This window comes from Podarcis erhardii (genome assembly GCF_964252035.2).
Source record: "Podarcis erhardii genome assembly, chromosome: 1".
Taxonomy (NCBI): Eukaryota; Metazoa; Chordata; class Lepidosauria; order Squamata; family Lacertidae; genus Podarcis; species Podarcis erhardii.
This window is the reverse complement of record NC_138497.1, coordinates 109,424,417-109,440,404: the sequence shown is the minus strand read 5'-3', so window position 1 is coordinate 109,440,404 and position 15,988 is coordinate 109,424,417. Positions and strand designations below refer to the sequence as shown.

The following is a 15,988-nucleotide window of genomic DNA, read 5'->3' as shown; positions in this document are numbered from 1 at the left end:
CCAGTCAACTTCCATGGTAAGGGAGATGACAATCAGGTGAGGAGGACCTACATGGCGGCCTCCGGATGCTATGGACTGCAGTGCCCATCAGCCACATCAAGCAAAGCCAATGGCCACAGAGTATGAGAACTGTAGTCCGCAACATGTGGAGGGCACCAGGTTGGCTATCACAGTCTGCTTTACCATCCTTGAATACGTGGTTGCTGTGATAAATCTACATCCTTTCCCTCTGGCTGTCACAGGAGAACAACATTGGTATACGATAGAAAGCACTACAATCAATGCACCCTGGGGTTAACAATATCCCTCTTTCGAACCTTGAATTCATTAAAAAGGTAAAGGGACCCCTGACCATCAGGTCCAGTTGTGGCCGACTCTGGGGTTGTGGCACTGATCTCGCTTTATTGGCCGAGGGAACCGGCATACAGCTTCCAGGTCATGTGGCCAGCATGACTAAGCTGTTTACCTTCCCTATTTATCTACCTGCACTTTGACATGCTTTCGAACTGCTAGGTTGGCAGGAGCAGGGACCAAGCAACGGGAGCTCACCCCGGCACGGGGATTCGAACCACCGACTTTCAGATCAGCAAGTCCTAGGCTCTGTGGTTTAACCCACAGCGCCACCCATGTCCCTTTTGAATTCATTAATCAACCTTAAATTCATGGAGACCATAAACCTAACAGTGGCAGGTTTTTAAAGCCAGGTTAGAAGATCAACATTTACCCTACTGGTGGGGGCTGGGGGGCAGGATACTGAATAAAAATGAGAAAAACCTGAGCCATAGCAAAAGTTGCACAACATTTTTGTAGCACGTCAGTGATAGTTCTGCACAATAACACATTTCACTGCGGATCTCCCGGCATCTTGGCGTGCCCTATCGCAAGGAACAGATCTCCCAAATGGTGGGGGTACTTCCCAGGTGGGCACCTTCTCTGGCCACTGCCAGAAAAGCCTTGCTGCTTCAGGCCAAAGGGGAGGTAAGTGAGTCCAGCATCCTGTTCTCACAGCCGCCAACCAGATACTTCTAGGAAGCCTGCAAACAGGACCTGAGTACTCTCCCCACTTCTGATTCCCAGAAACTGGTATTCAGAAGCATTCTGCCTCCAGCAGTAGAGGTAGGACACAACCACTGATCACTTCACCCCTCCTCTTTCAAAGCTGTCCGAGTAGTTGAGCCATCACTACACTTTCTCTTCTATCTATCCCCAGTTGCAAACTACAATGGTTTGATGTACCACAGTGGGAACAATCATTATGCAGCATCTTCAGATTAACAAACCTGCCTTTTACTGATTGATGATGTTCATAAAAACATCACACAATATTCCTTGTCATTCGGAAGTAATCCTTTTCACATTTAATTGTGTATGCTTAATTCTATTCACAGCAAAGTGCTGATGAGGAAATCCCAAAAGCCCCCCCCCCTCTCTCTCTATATATATATAAACCCACCATATTAGATGCCAAATACAGGTTTAATGCACATCTCTACAAGTGCACAGGCAAGTCAGGATTCGATTGGATTCTTGATTTATTTTGATTTTAGTATGACTATTTCCCAGTCATGTTGCAAACTTGGGCATGGATTTCTCACATGGACTGACACTTGTGCCACAGGACTTCTCCCCTACAGTCCACACAGAGTTCTGCGGAGGGTCAGGAGAACCTTCAGGTCAGCACACAATGGGAGGGTGGGGGTCGTTCCATCTGGCAAGCTGAAACAGAACAGTCACCACAGCACCATGTTGAATTCCACCATAAGTCACAAAATGGTGCATATTTTACTTTTACTCTCCTCACCTATAAAATGGGTGCAGCATGCTCTTTAAAAAAACAACAGTGGAGCAGGTGTAGCTAGGCCAGTCTTTCCCAACCATGCTCCTCCCAGATGTTTTGAACTCAAAGCTTCCAAGGCCTTGCTGGCTGGGGCTGATGGGAATTGTAGTTCAAAACATATGGAAGGCACCAGGTTGGGGATTGCTGAGCTAGATTCTGCATGATTCAAAGGCTTGCAAGGAGTGTAGGGAAGGTGTTGAGAAACCCTTCTTGTTGCACTAGATTTGGAAAGGGAGGCTACCTGTGTGAGGAGAGGAGGGGGAAGCCCTGTTCCTCAAGTGTCAGTCCCTGTGAACGGCTTCTGTTGACAGGGAAATACCGACCCCAGGGTATCTTGCAAATATTGCCGCATTTCATACATTCAGCAGCCACAAGCAACATTGAAGTACTGGGCTGGAAGGTCAGCAACATCTGCATAAAAATGCAGCTGCACAAAAGTCCAGTCTGTGTAATTCTTACCATCTTAATAATAATAATTTAAAAAAGTGATCTTGTGACAATCTTGTGAACTGAGCCTCTGCTCCGCATTGTAGAGGGGTTGTACTGTACTGGGCTATTGCAGCAGCACTCCAGCGGAACATGTGGACTGGGGAAGGGTTTATCAACTCACAAACAGATTGAGATTGTCAGCTCCAGATTTTGAATTGCTCTTTGGCAATATACACCCTCCACAAGCTCCTACTTCCTCCATATCGTGACCCCCACCCTTCACTGCAGCAGATACAGGAGGGTTTTGTCAGAGGACCCCTCGCTGGAATGTATGGACATTTGACACCAGTCCTGATTGATCATCTTGTTTATGCGGCTCAGGGAGAGGAAGAACACTGCAAAAGCAACATGCCATTTTGGGGTGACAAAACGCCAGGAGTCAAACAGAGATTCTTTGTTTCAGTTAATTCGATGGAGTTCAATAACTATGGCTAAAGCTGGCATATGTTACGAGTGCATCTGATATCTCCAGGAGATTGCTAGGGTTCTGAAGTTTGCCTGAATTACAGTGTTTAGAAAAATGAATGCATTTGTGGCATCCGATCTCAGAAGAACAGATAGGCATGTTTTCCAAGCGGCCTTCGAAACGTGCATTCTAGTAAATTTTGTCTCCCCAAAATTTACACACAGTAAGTTAGAGAGGTTACCAAAAGACACAATTTAGTAGTGGGGGATGGAATCAAGGCAGAGGTTCAGGGGCAGGGTCTTACCTTTGGGGAATCAGCTTCAAGAGAGATTAGGTAGGGGAGCTTATAGTAGAAATGTGATAATGGAACAATTAAGTAGAAAATCATGTTAATTCAAAAGGAATGGCAATTGGGGAAATAGTGGTTAAACACAGTTGCATGTATATTCAGTTAAACGTATCAAATAGAGATGTCACCATAAAAATGGCCATCTGCTTTTACAGTTTCACAATTAATTTAAGATATAAGCTAGCCAATACTTGAATGCAACTGACACAGGGGCTTAACAGTGTCCTGCTCTCCCCTCTGCTCAGTGCACAATATATGTCTACACACACACACACACACCCCTCAGGAATCCCCAGCCAGACTTCCCTTTCGACCTGGGCTCAAACTACTAGGAAACAGCCACAGCTCAGTGGCTGCCAGTCATTGCAGACAATACTGAATTTGATGGACCAACAATCTGGCTTGATATAAAGTAGCATCCTCTGTCCCATATTGTAATGAAAAGGGGAGAGCAAGGCTCTGTCCAGCCCTAAGCAAACCTCTGGTTCTGCAGGTAACTGCACCTGCACGGGAATTAATTACGCCTTCAATAATCATTCAGTTCTTCTAAACAGTACTGCTCTGAGCAGCCAGACTTTTAGCAAGCCTCCATTTGGAAAGGGGTGTATGTGTGGCAGGAATGCAGTTGTGATTTTTATTTTTTTTACTGTAGCTAATGTGAGCTGAATATGTTGATTCATATTCTTACCCACAGAGTTGGAACAGAACAGCTACAGATGATCCTCAGTTTGCTATGGTTGGTATACATGATGTAAGCTATCTGAATCTCTCTTGTTTACAATAGCCTAGTTTGCCCTGAAAAGAGCGTGAAGACAAGCATGATCCAATAGGGACCTGTGTTGTCTGAGAAACTCACTTGTAGGCTAAGAACCACACCTACAGTCCCAATGCTGCAAATACAGTACAGTACAAAGCTAGGATTACAAATCATGTACAAGGCGCCTCCAACACAAGCTGCTGTACAATAATTAAGTTAAAAAGAGACAAGCTCTCTTATGGATCCAGAAAGACCAGAGCATTAGGAAAGGAACAGAACAGAGAATGCACTTGACAAGGATGTCAAAACGTCTTCTCTCTTTTTTTTACCAGGAGTGGGAAGATTTATTTACAGCCCACCGCTAGTAAAGTTTAGTTTAGTTAGTTAGCTATTAAATTTCTATCCTGCCCTTTCCCCCAAAGCTGCTTCCATATGGAGGAGGCATCTTTAAGTGATGGACATGAATATCTACCCAGGGACTGATCTGACCCCTTTGGCCATTCCTGCTAGTCCATATTCCCATGGTGATTCCTGCTGGCCTAAGGAGAAAAGAAAGACCATTTTGGATGACAGGTTGGCTCTGAAAGCATCTTCAGAGACCTGGGGATTCTAGAGGCTCTGCCGGTGCGGCAGCTGAGAGCATGAACTTGTGTAATGTGTGAATCCATGCACTCTCCCTTCTGCTGTGATATTATGCTATTGGCTTCCACCTACAATCCCTGAAGCAGAATGGACTGAATGTGTTCATAAGGTTCTCATTATCTGCCTTCAAAAATAAGTAGCTCAGCATTTTTATTTATTTTCTGCATCATCATCATAAATATTCTGCAGGCAACTAATTATCACTGAACTATTATGGTATAAATATAGGATAATTTTTTAAATAATAATAATAATAAACCTTTTAGAAGGAAAGCTGGACTCCTTATCCTTGGTATTGTCTGACGGTATCAACAGTGTCTTCCACACAGCTGTTTTTGACATTTCATCAGAAATATTTATTACAGATGGGTCATCTCTAGAATAGAATGAGCACACAGAGAGAGGCAACCAGAATTTATTTTCTGCAGTACTGTGCAAACAAGGAACTAAAATAAACTCACTGATCCATTTTAAAGTAGCCATAATGCAATATTTAGCCGATAATTTAGGCAATTCAGTCAATGGAGCATCAGGCTTCAAGGGAAAGGTCCATAGCTCCATGAAAAAGCATGTGGTTTGCACAGGAAGAGGTACCAGGATCAATCCCTGGCATCATACAGCTTGATTGGAAGAGACACCTGTTTGAAACTCTATAGTTACTTACAGACCAATAAATGGTTCAACCTTGATACATTGATTTAATAGTGGCTCCAGAATGCCTGTACCCCGCTTTCTCAGTTCTCTATGCACTAATACAAAGCAAACTAAGAGCTCTAGCCCAATAGAGTTTCCCTATTCATTTCAGGGGAGTAGGTAGGGCATCTATATATGTAAAGCTTATATAGATTGTAAAGCTGAGGGCAGAGGTTGCCCTGGTTTTTTTGCTGTTCTGTAAAATTCTCAGGGGGCGGGCTTTCAATTGAATAAAGGCAAAAATGCTTTAAACAAATAATGTGCAACAAAATTGGTTTTGAGATAGGTGGGTGCTATCGCCAACGGCCAAAAAGGATCTTTTAAAGATACAGTGCAAACTAAGACCCAAAACGGATGTGATGTAGACGATCTGTGATCGGTCTCTCAATGTATTTATTTTTTAATTTTAAAGCGACTGCAGACATCTTCCAAATTAGAAAAAGAGCAACAATGCTGGCAGTTCCCCCCCCCCCCAAATTAATATACCACTACCACCAGAAGATGCTTTTAATCCTGCTGGCACAAAAAGGGAAGTATCTGCAGTCCTATTTTTCCAGAAAGAGAATTTTGATCAGGGACAATTTTGTATCTTAGTGGTTTACCTGTAATGCGCATCTAGTGGTAACTGAACTGTGCCTTCCTCTTCCATCGCTAACATGCTTTGCTCTTCCTAGAGTGGGGAAAAACACAATAATTTAGACAGGAACAAACACGACTCTGCTGTAATAGTTTCCACACACTTATAGATTCAGTAACAAGAAGGGAAAACAAGGTAATATCTTCTCTCTCTCTTCCGCCTCCCAAATTGTTTTACTCAAATTTTCCATAGGATGGCATCTTTCCTGTTAACTATTTTGTGAGTAAAAATCAGGGCACTCTGTTTAAAGGGCAGTACCAAAGAGGAAGCTAATTTTCATGGTGGAAAATTGTATTCTCTAGGAAGGAAGCAAGATAGCTAGTTCCTCACGGTGTGAGTTCACCTGTGGAGTTACAAAGGCCTAAATGGCTTGGGATCCAAGTAATAATTTTAATAATAATAATTTTATTATTTGTACCCCGCCCAGCTGACCCTATGGCCAACTGGGTAGCAAAGACCCACACAGATGTGATAGTTGCGCATATACTACAACTGTGTATACAACCCCCCCAAGCTGAAAAGGATTTCTTTACTCCTTCTCTAGAGGCTCTTAGTACAGAAGCTACATCTTCACTCTATGTTCCAAGTGCCCATTGGCAGGCAATGGCAGTACGATGAAACTGGCCTCAGAATATTTAGAATTAAAATATGGACCAGTGGCAGAACAGACTAGCCTACCCCACAGGTTGTTGTGAGGATGAAATGGGGAGGAAGAGAACTATGTATGTCACCTCACACACCCCTTGAGGAAATTATGGGATACAAATGCAATCAATCAACAGACTGTGAATAAATATAATTTCTTGTCTTGACGCTGACTGCTCATCACAGATGGGATTTTCCTCTCTTATGTTGAAAAGCAACTTGCAAAATTAAAATCTTGATCCAATCCAACCAGCACCTTTAAAATATCCTGTCAGCTTCATTTCTATTTGTACAAAGAGCCCATTTCTATTTTTAAAGCCAGCATAAATGGTGACTTTCCAATTACATCCCAGAGGCGCCGCTTCATATATTTATTTATTTTTATTCCTAGTTAATTTTGTCATTTACAGGCTTCACAGCTTCCCAGGATTTTGACAGCTGAACAGGTTTAATAATAGCCTCAAATATTTAGCAACACCATATTATGTAATAATAATAATAATAATAATAACCCCTCGAAAAAGACAGCGACTGAAAATAAAAGTAGATTTTATTTATTTATATATATTTTTAAAAGGTGTGCATTCCTAGTTTTGTTTTTCTGTCACCATTCAGGTCTAAAAACAAAACACACAAAAAAGGGATGCATAAGAAGAAATCAGACTGAAAAGCAAAGGACTCCTGCGACGATTGCGAAAAACACACCTGTCTCCCTTGAGTCGCTTCTGCATTATGAGAGACAGAACACATCACTTGGGAGAAAGCCCTATCTGGCTGTGCCGTGGGGGAAAGGATGCACAACCGAATCAAATTCCAGAAGGAAAAGGTGGATGGAGAGTAGGAAGAGGGCAAGTCATTACACGCTGCAAAGCCCTTATTCCCCTATTCTTGATGTCCAGGCCTGCCCTCCACTACACACAGGTTATTGGGGTCACTAATGACATAACGCTCCTAGAAAGTGATTAACTATGGGTGGTGGGTTCAGTGGAGCAGGAATGCAAGCTGGGGTGAGTTGGCTGGCTGCCTCTCCAGTACCTTTCTCCTCCCTGAGTAGCGATGATTATCATCTGGTATCTGCTAGTGTTGTAAGCCTGGGCAAGGAGGTTGGAAGACGGGTGTGGCCTGGCATACGATCCCATTTATTTGGCAGGGTAGGCTTGGTAGGCAGAATCCCGGACTTCTGCTTGCACACTGAGATATCACCTTCCTTCTTTTCCCTTACTCCTGCAACCCCACATGAGCAGATTTTGAGGGCATGCAGGGGGAGGAGAGGAAGGCAAAGTCCTACTGAGCAATCAGAAGACCGCTCTGCTCATGCAAGGATAGCGCAGGATACAACTCAGTCGTTTCAAAGATGTCTGCATGCGCATCTGAGCATGGGTTAAAACTTTGCTTCTGTGGGCAAGGTTCCCACAGACACTTAGATTTGCTATATGAAAGCATTCTCATATTTCACAGAGATAATAATAATAATAATAATAATAATAATAATAATAATAATAATTTATTATTTATACCCCACCCATTTGGTTGGGCTTCCAACAAAATATTAAAATACATTAAAAGCTTCCCTAAACAGGGCTGCCTTCAGATGTCCTCTAAAATTCTGGTAGTTGTTGTTCTCTTTGACATCTGATAAGCATAGGCTGTAAATTTCATGCTGTATTCATTTGATCAAGTGTGAACAGAAAGAAAGAAAGAAAGAAAGAAAGAAAGAAAGAAAGAAAGAAAGAAAGAAAGAAAGCTTACCTCTTTTTCAGCATCCTCCAACTTCTTTTTCTTGCTCTCTGGCATCAAATCATCCAACCAGCTGAGCTCCCGTTTCGTGAAAAATAAGTCCATGAGTTTTCTAACAAACACCAGGGCCAAGACCTGTTCAAAGATATTTATAATATGGACAGCTGCAAAAGGTATGCTTCTTAAAAGACAAAGTCCAAAAGAAACAGACCTAATCCTAAAATGGCAAAATTTGTGGGTACAAGACTAAAGTAACACCGCTAGGGTTGTCGTATGTCTGGAATTTCCCAGACATATCCGGAATACTGCAGTCGGCAGCAGTGTCTGGCCAGAAATCGGGAAAATGTCCGGGAAAATCCGGAGATATAGCAACCCATGTGAGCAGTGTCATTTTTGACCATTTCCCATAAAAATAGCTCAAAAACGTCAATTTCTTTTTTGCCAACTTTGGAAAAAAAAAAAAAAAGGCTTAAGAACTTTTCTCTCCGGATTTTCACTGTTTGAAATATTGCAATTCTTAACCGCACTGAGTTCAAAAGCAGTTTTACATTAGTATTATTTTATTTTAAATTCATGTATTGAATTACATCTGCAAATTTTTATTTTTTAATGGTCCTGACTTCTTATATTTTGCCTCAGTGACCCATCTGGCTAAAGATGGCCTTGAATGAGAGCTGATAGTTTAAACAAAACCCAGAGGAATGAAACAATGTTTTTTAGCAGGGGAGCCTAAGTATGGGAATATAACAACCAGAACACCAGACAATATGGTCATCTTCTCTTTTTTCTGGTCCATTCTGCCTTTTTTCCAGCCCCATGCTCACAGAAGCAAAACAGGAGACAAAAATCATGTCCATGGCTGATAGGTCTAAAAAAAAAGTCTTGATAGTTTCTGGGCAGACTTGAGCCATTTATTTTTATGAGGTGAAAATAAAACACCACTGTCTAGTAGGTACAGTGCAAAGATTCCTATCTGAGCAAGGGCCAAAGTGTTTTTTCCTTTACATAGGCAAGCCTATTTTAATCTGGTAAAGGCACTGATTCAATTTGGAGGTGAACAGTAATGATAATGTGCTTTTATCTAGATTAGCCTATTTTGAACTAGCAATTATTTAAGAGAAACTTGGGATTTGCAGTTTTTTAAAAAGCAAAAAATCCTCTTAGTTGAAGATAAGCAGGTCTGGGTCTGATCAGTGCATAGCACCGCGTTCTTATTTATCCTGCAAAATAAAGTGGGATAATTAAGAACCTCTTGATAAATAGCTTCCAACCATCTCCATGGACTTTCACCCCTAAAGGGCACCTTTTGACTCTCTGTAAGCTTAGTTAATATCAGTTATTCAATTTTGCTTTTATGGATTGCCTGGACCTTCTAGACTCCGGAAAACAGATCCATACCATCATAGGAAAGACAATGGCAGCTCTTGAAGCCTTGATAACCCACAGCAGCACAAGACAGCTCAGCTGGATGACGGTGAAGAGATGGACTTTTCGGAGAGGGACATGCCTCAGGTAGATGAAGTCAGGCTGGTGTTTGGCAGGCATCCAGAATAACTTGATTCTGTCAAAAAGCTGAGAAAGGAAAAGAAATTCGGGAGGCAAGAGTCATTCCTCTACAGACCCTCTACAGATGAAATATTTAAAAGACCAAGGATAAATGGCTGTAACAAAGGGAATTCAGAAGGTAAAGACACAAGCAGTGCTGCTATAGCCATCTTCAGGACACCACATTAATTCTCTGTGTTGAGCTGCCCCATCCTCCTCTCATCACATACAATGAATATCCCCAAGGTCACAAGCACAACATGAGCATCTGCAGAGGCAGCCTTTGCACATACAACTGTAGCATGAGGGCTACTGTGTGACCTAAGGGTGTTTCGGGGGCCCAGAAGCCTCCACACAAACATCTGTATGCAAGAAGGTCCCATCTCTGCAGGTGGCTGTGCTAGAGACACAAATGTCCTGGGCAGGACTACTCAGCCCTACTCCTGGCTCCTGCGTTGCCGTACATGGAAGCAACAACACCTGAATTGAATAACACAACCAACACCGGCAAGAGGATGTGTGCAAGTGAACCAGCTACACAAGTGTTGTGCAACCATGATTCAGTTCCGCATTAGGCTGCTTAAGGATAGCCTGCGGTTTTAAATAGCAAACATGATGTGTTAGTGTTTGTATTGTATTTGCACTATAAATGTATTTCACAAAGAATAAATGGTATTGGGGCAGTTGGAAGTTGCTTGGTTGTTCTGTTTGTTCTGTCTTTGTGAATGTGAGAGGTGTGGGGACTTCATGCAGATGCTCTCTGGAGGACGCTGTGAGGACAGGCAAGCTATGGATTATAAGTTATGCACTGCCACAAATGAGTTTTGAAAGAAAAAAAGACTAAGCCCTCTCTTGGGCTCAAGGGAGAGAAACGCATTGCATTCATTAATGTATACATAAATAATATTTGTTCAACTGTTGCCAAACTGAGAAGTTAAATATTTGTCTTCAACTATTTGTGTAAGGCATATATTTTTATCACAAATAGCTAACATGATGCACATAGGTGTAAAACAGCGGCAGGCAGTCATGTAGGCAAGTGTGCACCATGGCAAGTCCAAATTATTGTGCCACTGAAGTAGATGCTACAGTAAGTGCGCATGGCTTCATTGACCAATGCAGTGGCTTGGCCTGTAGTTTAATGAACAGCATGTGGTGTTCAGTATCAAAAAGGCAGCCCAGCAAGCAGGACGGTAAGCCTAGCTCTGTGCCAGATGCAGATGATGGCTACTGAGGGGGCACGCCGCAAATTCCTGCTGCCAGACACTGAAAGTTGCAGGGCTGCATTTCGTATTGGTTGCACCTTTCCAATATCTCTGTGAAACTCAGCAATGTGTATAATGCAAGCAAGGGGCAAATGAAAGCCATAACAAGAGCCACACAAAAAATATTTCACTAACCTGAATTCCTTTTAGAGAAGAGGCACCCATGTAAAGAAATACACCATAAAGCACTGGCATAGGGATAAACTGGAAAGAGGAGAAAGAAGGTCAAAATCAAAAACTGGGTCTCACTTCACTGGCAGATAAGACAGGCAGAAAAGGCTTTTGACGAAGGCAATTGACTACCAGGGTCTCATACGGGAAGGAGGGTTTGATGGTGAATTTTCACTGCTTCATCTGCACCCAGCAGTGACTACACACATCCTGGTTTGGGAGGGGGGTGTCTTCAGACTTTCTGAACTTCAGTCCCTGTTCTTTTCCTAAATTCTTCTGTCCACACCAACCCAGCACCAATTGCATGTTCCACATCAGTATAGTAGCAGGCATGCAACCTACTACTAAAAGCACGGATCTGCGGATTTGGACATTAATCCAACACTAGCATTACCTGTGGAATATGAAAAGCTCTTCCTGACATTCCCCTTAAAAGCTGGCCTGTCCTTACCTTCAAATCAATGTAGAAGCCAGCTCACCCTGGCTTCTACATTGACAACATCAAAACAAAGTATTTGTTTGTCTCTGCATTAGATTTCCCTCAACCAGACCCTACCTTCCTGCCATATGGTGTTCAGGGCTTGTAACAGCAATAAAAAACAAAGTAAAATGCATAATAACAATCAAAAACATAAGAATGCCTGCTTATTACTTGACCATTAAAAAGCTGGCAGATCCCATCTGCAGGTGGACTGTTTCTGTTGTTGTTCATGTGGAGCACTAACACATCAGTCTATGAAAATGCCTTCCACTGAGTCAGACTATTAGCCTATCCAGTCCAGTATGCCCCACTCCAAAGAACAACAGCTCCCCAAAATCTCATGCAGAGCTCTTTCCCATCACCTGCAGTCTGAGATCCAATTTTTCGGTTTGTTTGTTTGTTTTCGTAAACTGGGGAAGCCAAGCATTGAACCTGGGCTCCTTGGTGTGTGATCTGTGGGGTGGACTGGATAGCTCAGTTTGTTTGAGGCTTTCTTGTATTAGACAATAAGAACCTTACCCAGCACTGCATCAAGACACATACACCCACACATTAAAAAAACAAGAACATCTGTGCTAGAATTTAAATCCTTAGTAGTGCTATTTACTTTCCCCTTGGTTTCCCCCCCCCCAAAGCATGAGCCTACCTTAAGAATTCGGGTCAGAAAAACGGATGAGCCCATCAGGATGAATATCATGAGTCCCGTGACCCGCTGCTCACGGATGCCAAGGAATTTCGGCTGCTCTCCTGGAGCAGAGCACTCCGACTCCAGCTTCAAGCTGTTCACATGAGAGATGGAGAGAACGGTGGCGGCAACAAACCACGGCAGGCCCATGAGGGAGCACACGCCCAGCATGAGAGCCACCATCAGCAGGTCCAGGTGATAGCCGCAGCCCTTCTGTTGAAGGCAATAAACCAAAGAAGAAGAAGAAGAAGAAGAAGAAGAAGAAGAAGAAGAAGAAGAAGAAGAAGAAGAAGAGGAGTTTGAATTTGATATCCCGCTTTATCACTACCCAAAGGAGTCTCAAAGCGGCTAACATTCTCCTTTCCCTTCCTCCCCCACAACAAACACTCTGTGAGGTGAGTGGGGCTGAGAGACTTCAGAGAAGTGTGACTAGCCCAAGGTCACCCAGCAGCTGCATGTGAGGAGCGGAGACACGAACTCGGTTCACCAGATTACAAGTCTACCGCTCTTAACCACTAGATCACACTGGCAATAAGCAACATTGCTAGGGCAGAAGCCGGCACCCTGCATGACCCTTCTGAACAGCCGGCAGCCCCAATTAGCAGCTAGTCTAATGATGCATGCAAAAAGTACGTGAACTGTTAGGCAATGGCTGTGCTGCTGCAGGTTACCTTTGTTCTTCAGCCTTGCTTGTGGTATAACATACGTGGTTGGATTTGAGCCTTTCTTGTATTAGGCAGACACTTCTGCTTCAATTCAAGGCTTTACATTTGTGAGACTGCTCTGGTGAACATCGAGAGCTCCCTTACCTGAGAGGCTGTCCTATTCATTTCAATGGAGCTGTTTATATTCCTGCCAAACGCACCCAAACAAGTTCCATGCATCGAAAGGCGCTTGCTGGATTATTGGCCTATGAACTCATTCTTAAGTCGCTTTCACCCTGGCCCTACGATGGCTTACAAAATTTTGAAATGCAGCAGAAGAAATTCAAAACAGAGTCCAAGTTCCGGTTAGGGACAACACACTCAGATCTGTCCTCTATGGATGCATTGTGTAGAGCTGGGAAATAGCATGTTAAAAGCCTTTTTGCCATAGCTTGGTCATCGGCACCATAGCAGCAGAAAGAGGGGTAATTTTTTTAATTATTACTATTAGTAATAATAGTAGTATAATACCACCCTGAATCCAAAGTTCCCAGGGCAATTCAAAACAGATTACACAGCCAGCACAGGACAAAAGCATCCAAGATGTATAAACGCAGGGACAAGCCATGCCCTCATAGCCACTTCAAGGAGCTGGTGCCTCACAGAATGTGCAATCTGTACTTCTTTTAAACATCTGGCCTTATGCCTGCTGACTTTTCCAAAAGTCAAAAGGGGTGAAATTGCTGTTAAGTGCAAGTACGCTGCTTCCAACAGTGTCTGGGTTTAAGCTTTCCTCACATTCGCGTAGAAGCCTGAGGAAAGTGACATATGGGAGAGGAAGGAGGCATGGCAACAGGTGATGATGCTACATCAGACCCGAGCAAGGGAAAAAAAATATATGAATATGCAGCAAAGCAAGAGGGCAGCCAGGAAGACCATCTGACTCCCACATGCCACTGCTGAAATGAAAAGGGGGGGGGGGCACATTCTAAAGCTTGGCAGGAACTCCCTGCATCTGTCAAGTTAACCGCACAAAACACTGTGGATTGACACAAGGAGCCTGACTGACAAAGAGGGCAGGGGAGGGAGGGAGGGAGGGAGGGAAGTAACCCACAGGGGGGGGGGACCATTCACAGCAACCAAGAAGTTGCAGTGTGAAAAAGAGGCTGAAAATGCATTTGTAATGACTGTGTTGCCGTTTCCCAAAGAGTCAAAGAAGCTGAAAAATCTGGGCACACATGCGGACAAGCTGGTTCCTGAAACTTCTTCCAACCTTTTTTTTTTTTTTTTGGGGTCCGAAAAGTGATGAACCTTGTTTCATTCCCCCACCCCCCATCTGTTGGAAGGGTTCCACTGCAAATGTGTCTTTTTGGAACCCAGCAATCCTAAGCGCTCAACTGCTGCAGTTTTCCACAAAGGGAGTAAAAAGGATGGAAAAGACAGTTGTGTGGAAAGTTGGAAGACGCTAGAAAACTTTCAGCTTTGGCAAGACAGGAGGCGGGTAGGAAAACACCGAGGAAAGACTAGCACATTTATTGTGGCGTGAGCCTACAACACCAGGTGCCTTTATCGCAATTACATTGTGTTTATGAATTAGCCGCTTGTCTTGTGGCTAGTTTCCAGGTGATCAGTTAGGAAAGTTTTTATAAAACAGGAAAAGATGGGGATCTCGCTTCTATTATTATTTATTTATTTAGTACAGGCCATCAGAACCAATCTCAGGGCAGGGCACAAAAGAAATTAAAAGTCAGTCCGTCACATATAAGAGAATCACTTAACAAGAAGGAAGCAGATACAATTAAGCTGTAAAGGACAACCCTAGGGTCAAAGCTATGACTTTCAGTCAGTAAGCTAAAGCCACTCCCGACCTAAAGAGGGGGTGGAGTTGCGGGCTCACGCCCCCATCAGCAATCTCGCGGGGCTGGCGTCAGCCCCGCGAGAAGCAGGGATTCCCCAACTCATTAATATTCACCGCCCACAGCGGCAGCCAATCGGCTGGCGCTGGGGGCGGGATTCCCAGGGTTCACTTAAGGTCGGGGCAGCCGTGGCTCGCCCCCTTTTCGTCCCGGAGCAGTAGCGGTTTCCCACCCACCCGCCCTCTAGGTTTGCATCTGGACTTTGCTATGGGCTTCGGCTGGTCACCGTAAGGGGCCTGGTAGGAATTTTTCCATTTGGCTAATTGGCTGGATTTTGAAGCCACTTGGTTTTTTCGCCTACCTCGTAGCAAAACGTCACAACTCCTGGTTTTGGCGGTTAGGCATTGGCAGGGGTATTGTTATGGAAATGAGGTTGGGGGGGAGGAAAGCCATCACCTCCCCCAAAGCTTGAAGGGTAGTTCGTTAAAGGACTCCGGGGGGCGTCGCCTCGTCCGAAACCTACGGAGGCTAGGGCCTAAAGCGCGCCCCCGAGCGGTAACCCCCTGGGGAGCACCCCAGGGATGTGCATCTCGGGTGGCTCCCCTTGTTGGTGCTTAACCCTTCCCGGTTAGACCGGATAGTCTGGTAGGGCCAATGCCTAAAGCCAATACCGCTCTTTCCTGTAATCAATAAAGTTGTGGCCATTTCCGCCCATTAACCTTTAATTCTGTGTCCGGTGTCTTTATTTACTTCATCTTTGGGATGGGGCGGGAATTGCCACGCAATGAAAATTAACACCCTACACCAAATTACAAATGAAGAAGGCTGGAGACCAGCATTCTTTTCTTAGGAGAGCAGTTTAAAAGAGAGTATTGCTTGTGTTTCGAGTGCTAATTACACTGTTAGCGTTCATGAACAGGTCTTGTGGGCTTTAGCATTGCAAAAAATTACAAAACCTGTATGACAATGGTGGAACAGTATATCTGCGCCCCATGGGAAACAAAGCCTTCTTAAAACTACCTTTGCATCTTTTCAAAACCCTCATTTGCATCCAGCCTATCGCAGAAATGTGCAAGCTCCTATCTTCTGTGGATATTCACAAGCCTGAATTACATGATATGGCAATACGGTCATACTTTTTTAATATAT

General features: G+C 43.7%; 1 protein-coding gene across 8 annotated transcripts in view; it reads right to left on the bottom strand.

Annotated features, from left to right (window-relative positions):
- Positions 1-15,988, bottom strand: part of SLC4A10 (solute carrier family 4 member 10) — a 164,958-nt gene that overhangs the window by 4,413 nt on the left and 144,557 nt on the right. For all 8 annotated transcript variants that reach the window (XM_081870942.1, XM_081870946.1, XM_081870943.1 and 5 more), the window contains 7 exons: positions 12,301-12,552; positions 11,138-11,206; positions 9,591-9,764; positions 8,205-8,327; positions 5,776-5,843; positions 4,740-4,856; positions 3,037-3,075 (listed from right to left, as the gene is read on the bottom strand). In XM_081870942.1, the coding sequence (XP_081727068.1) occupies positions 3,063-3,075; positions 4,740-4,856; positions 5,776-5,843; positions 8,205-8,327; positions 9,591-9,764; positions 11,138-11,206; positions 12,301-12,552 (816 nt within the window). In that variant the 3' untranslated portion in view covers positions 3,037-3,062. The remainder of the gene's footprint in view (positions 1-3,036; positions 3,076-4,739; positions 4,857-5,775; positions 5,844-8,204; positions 8,328-9,590; positions 9,765-11,137; positions 11,207-12,300; positions 12,553-15,988) is intronic.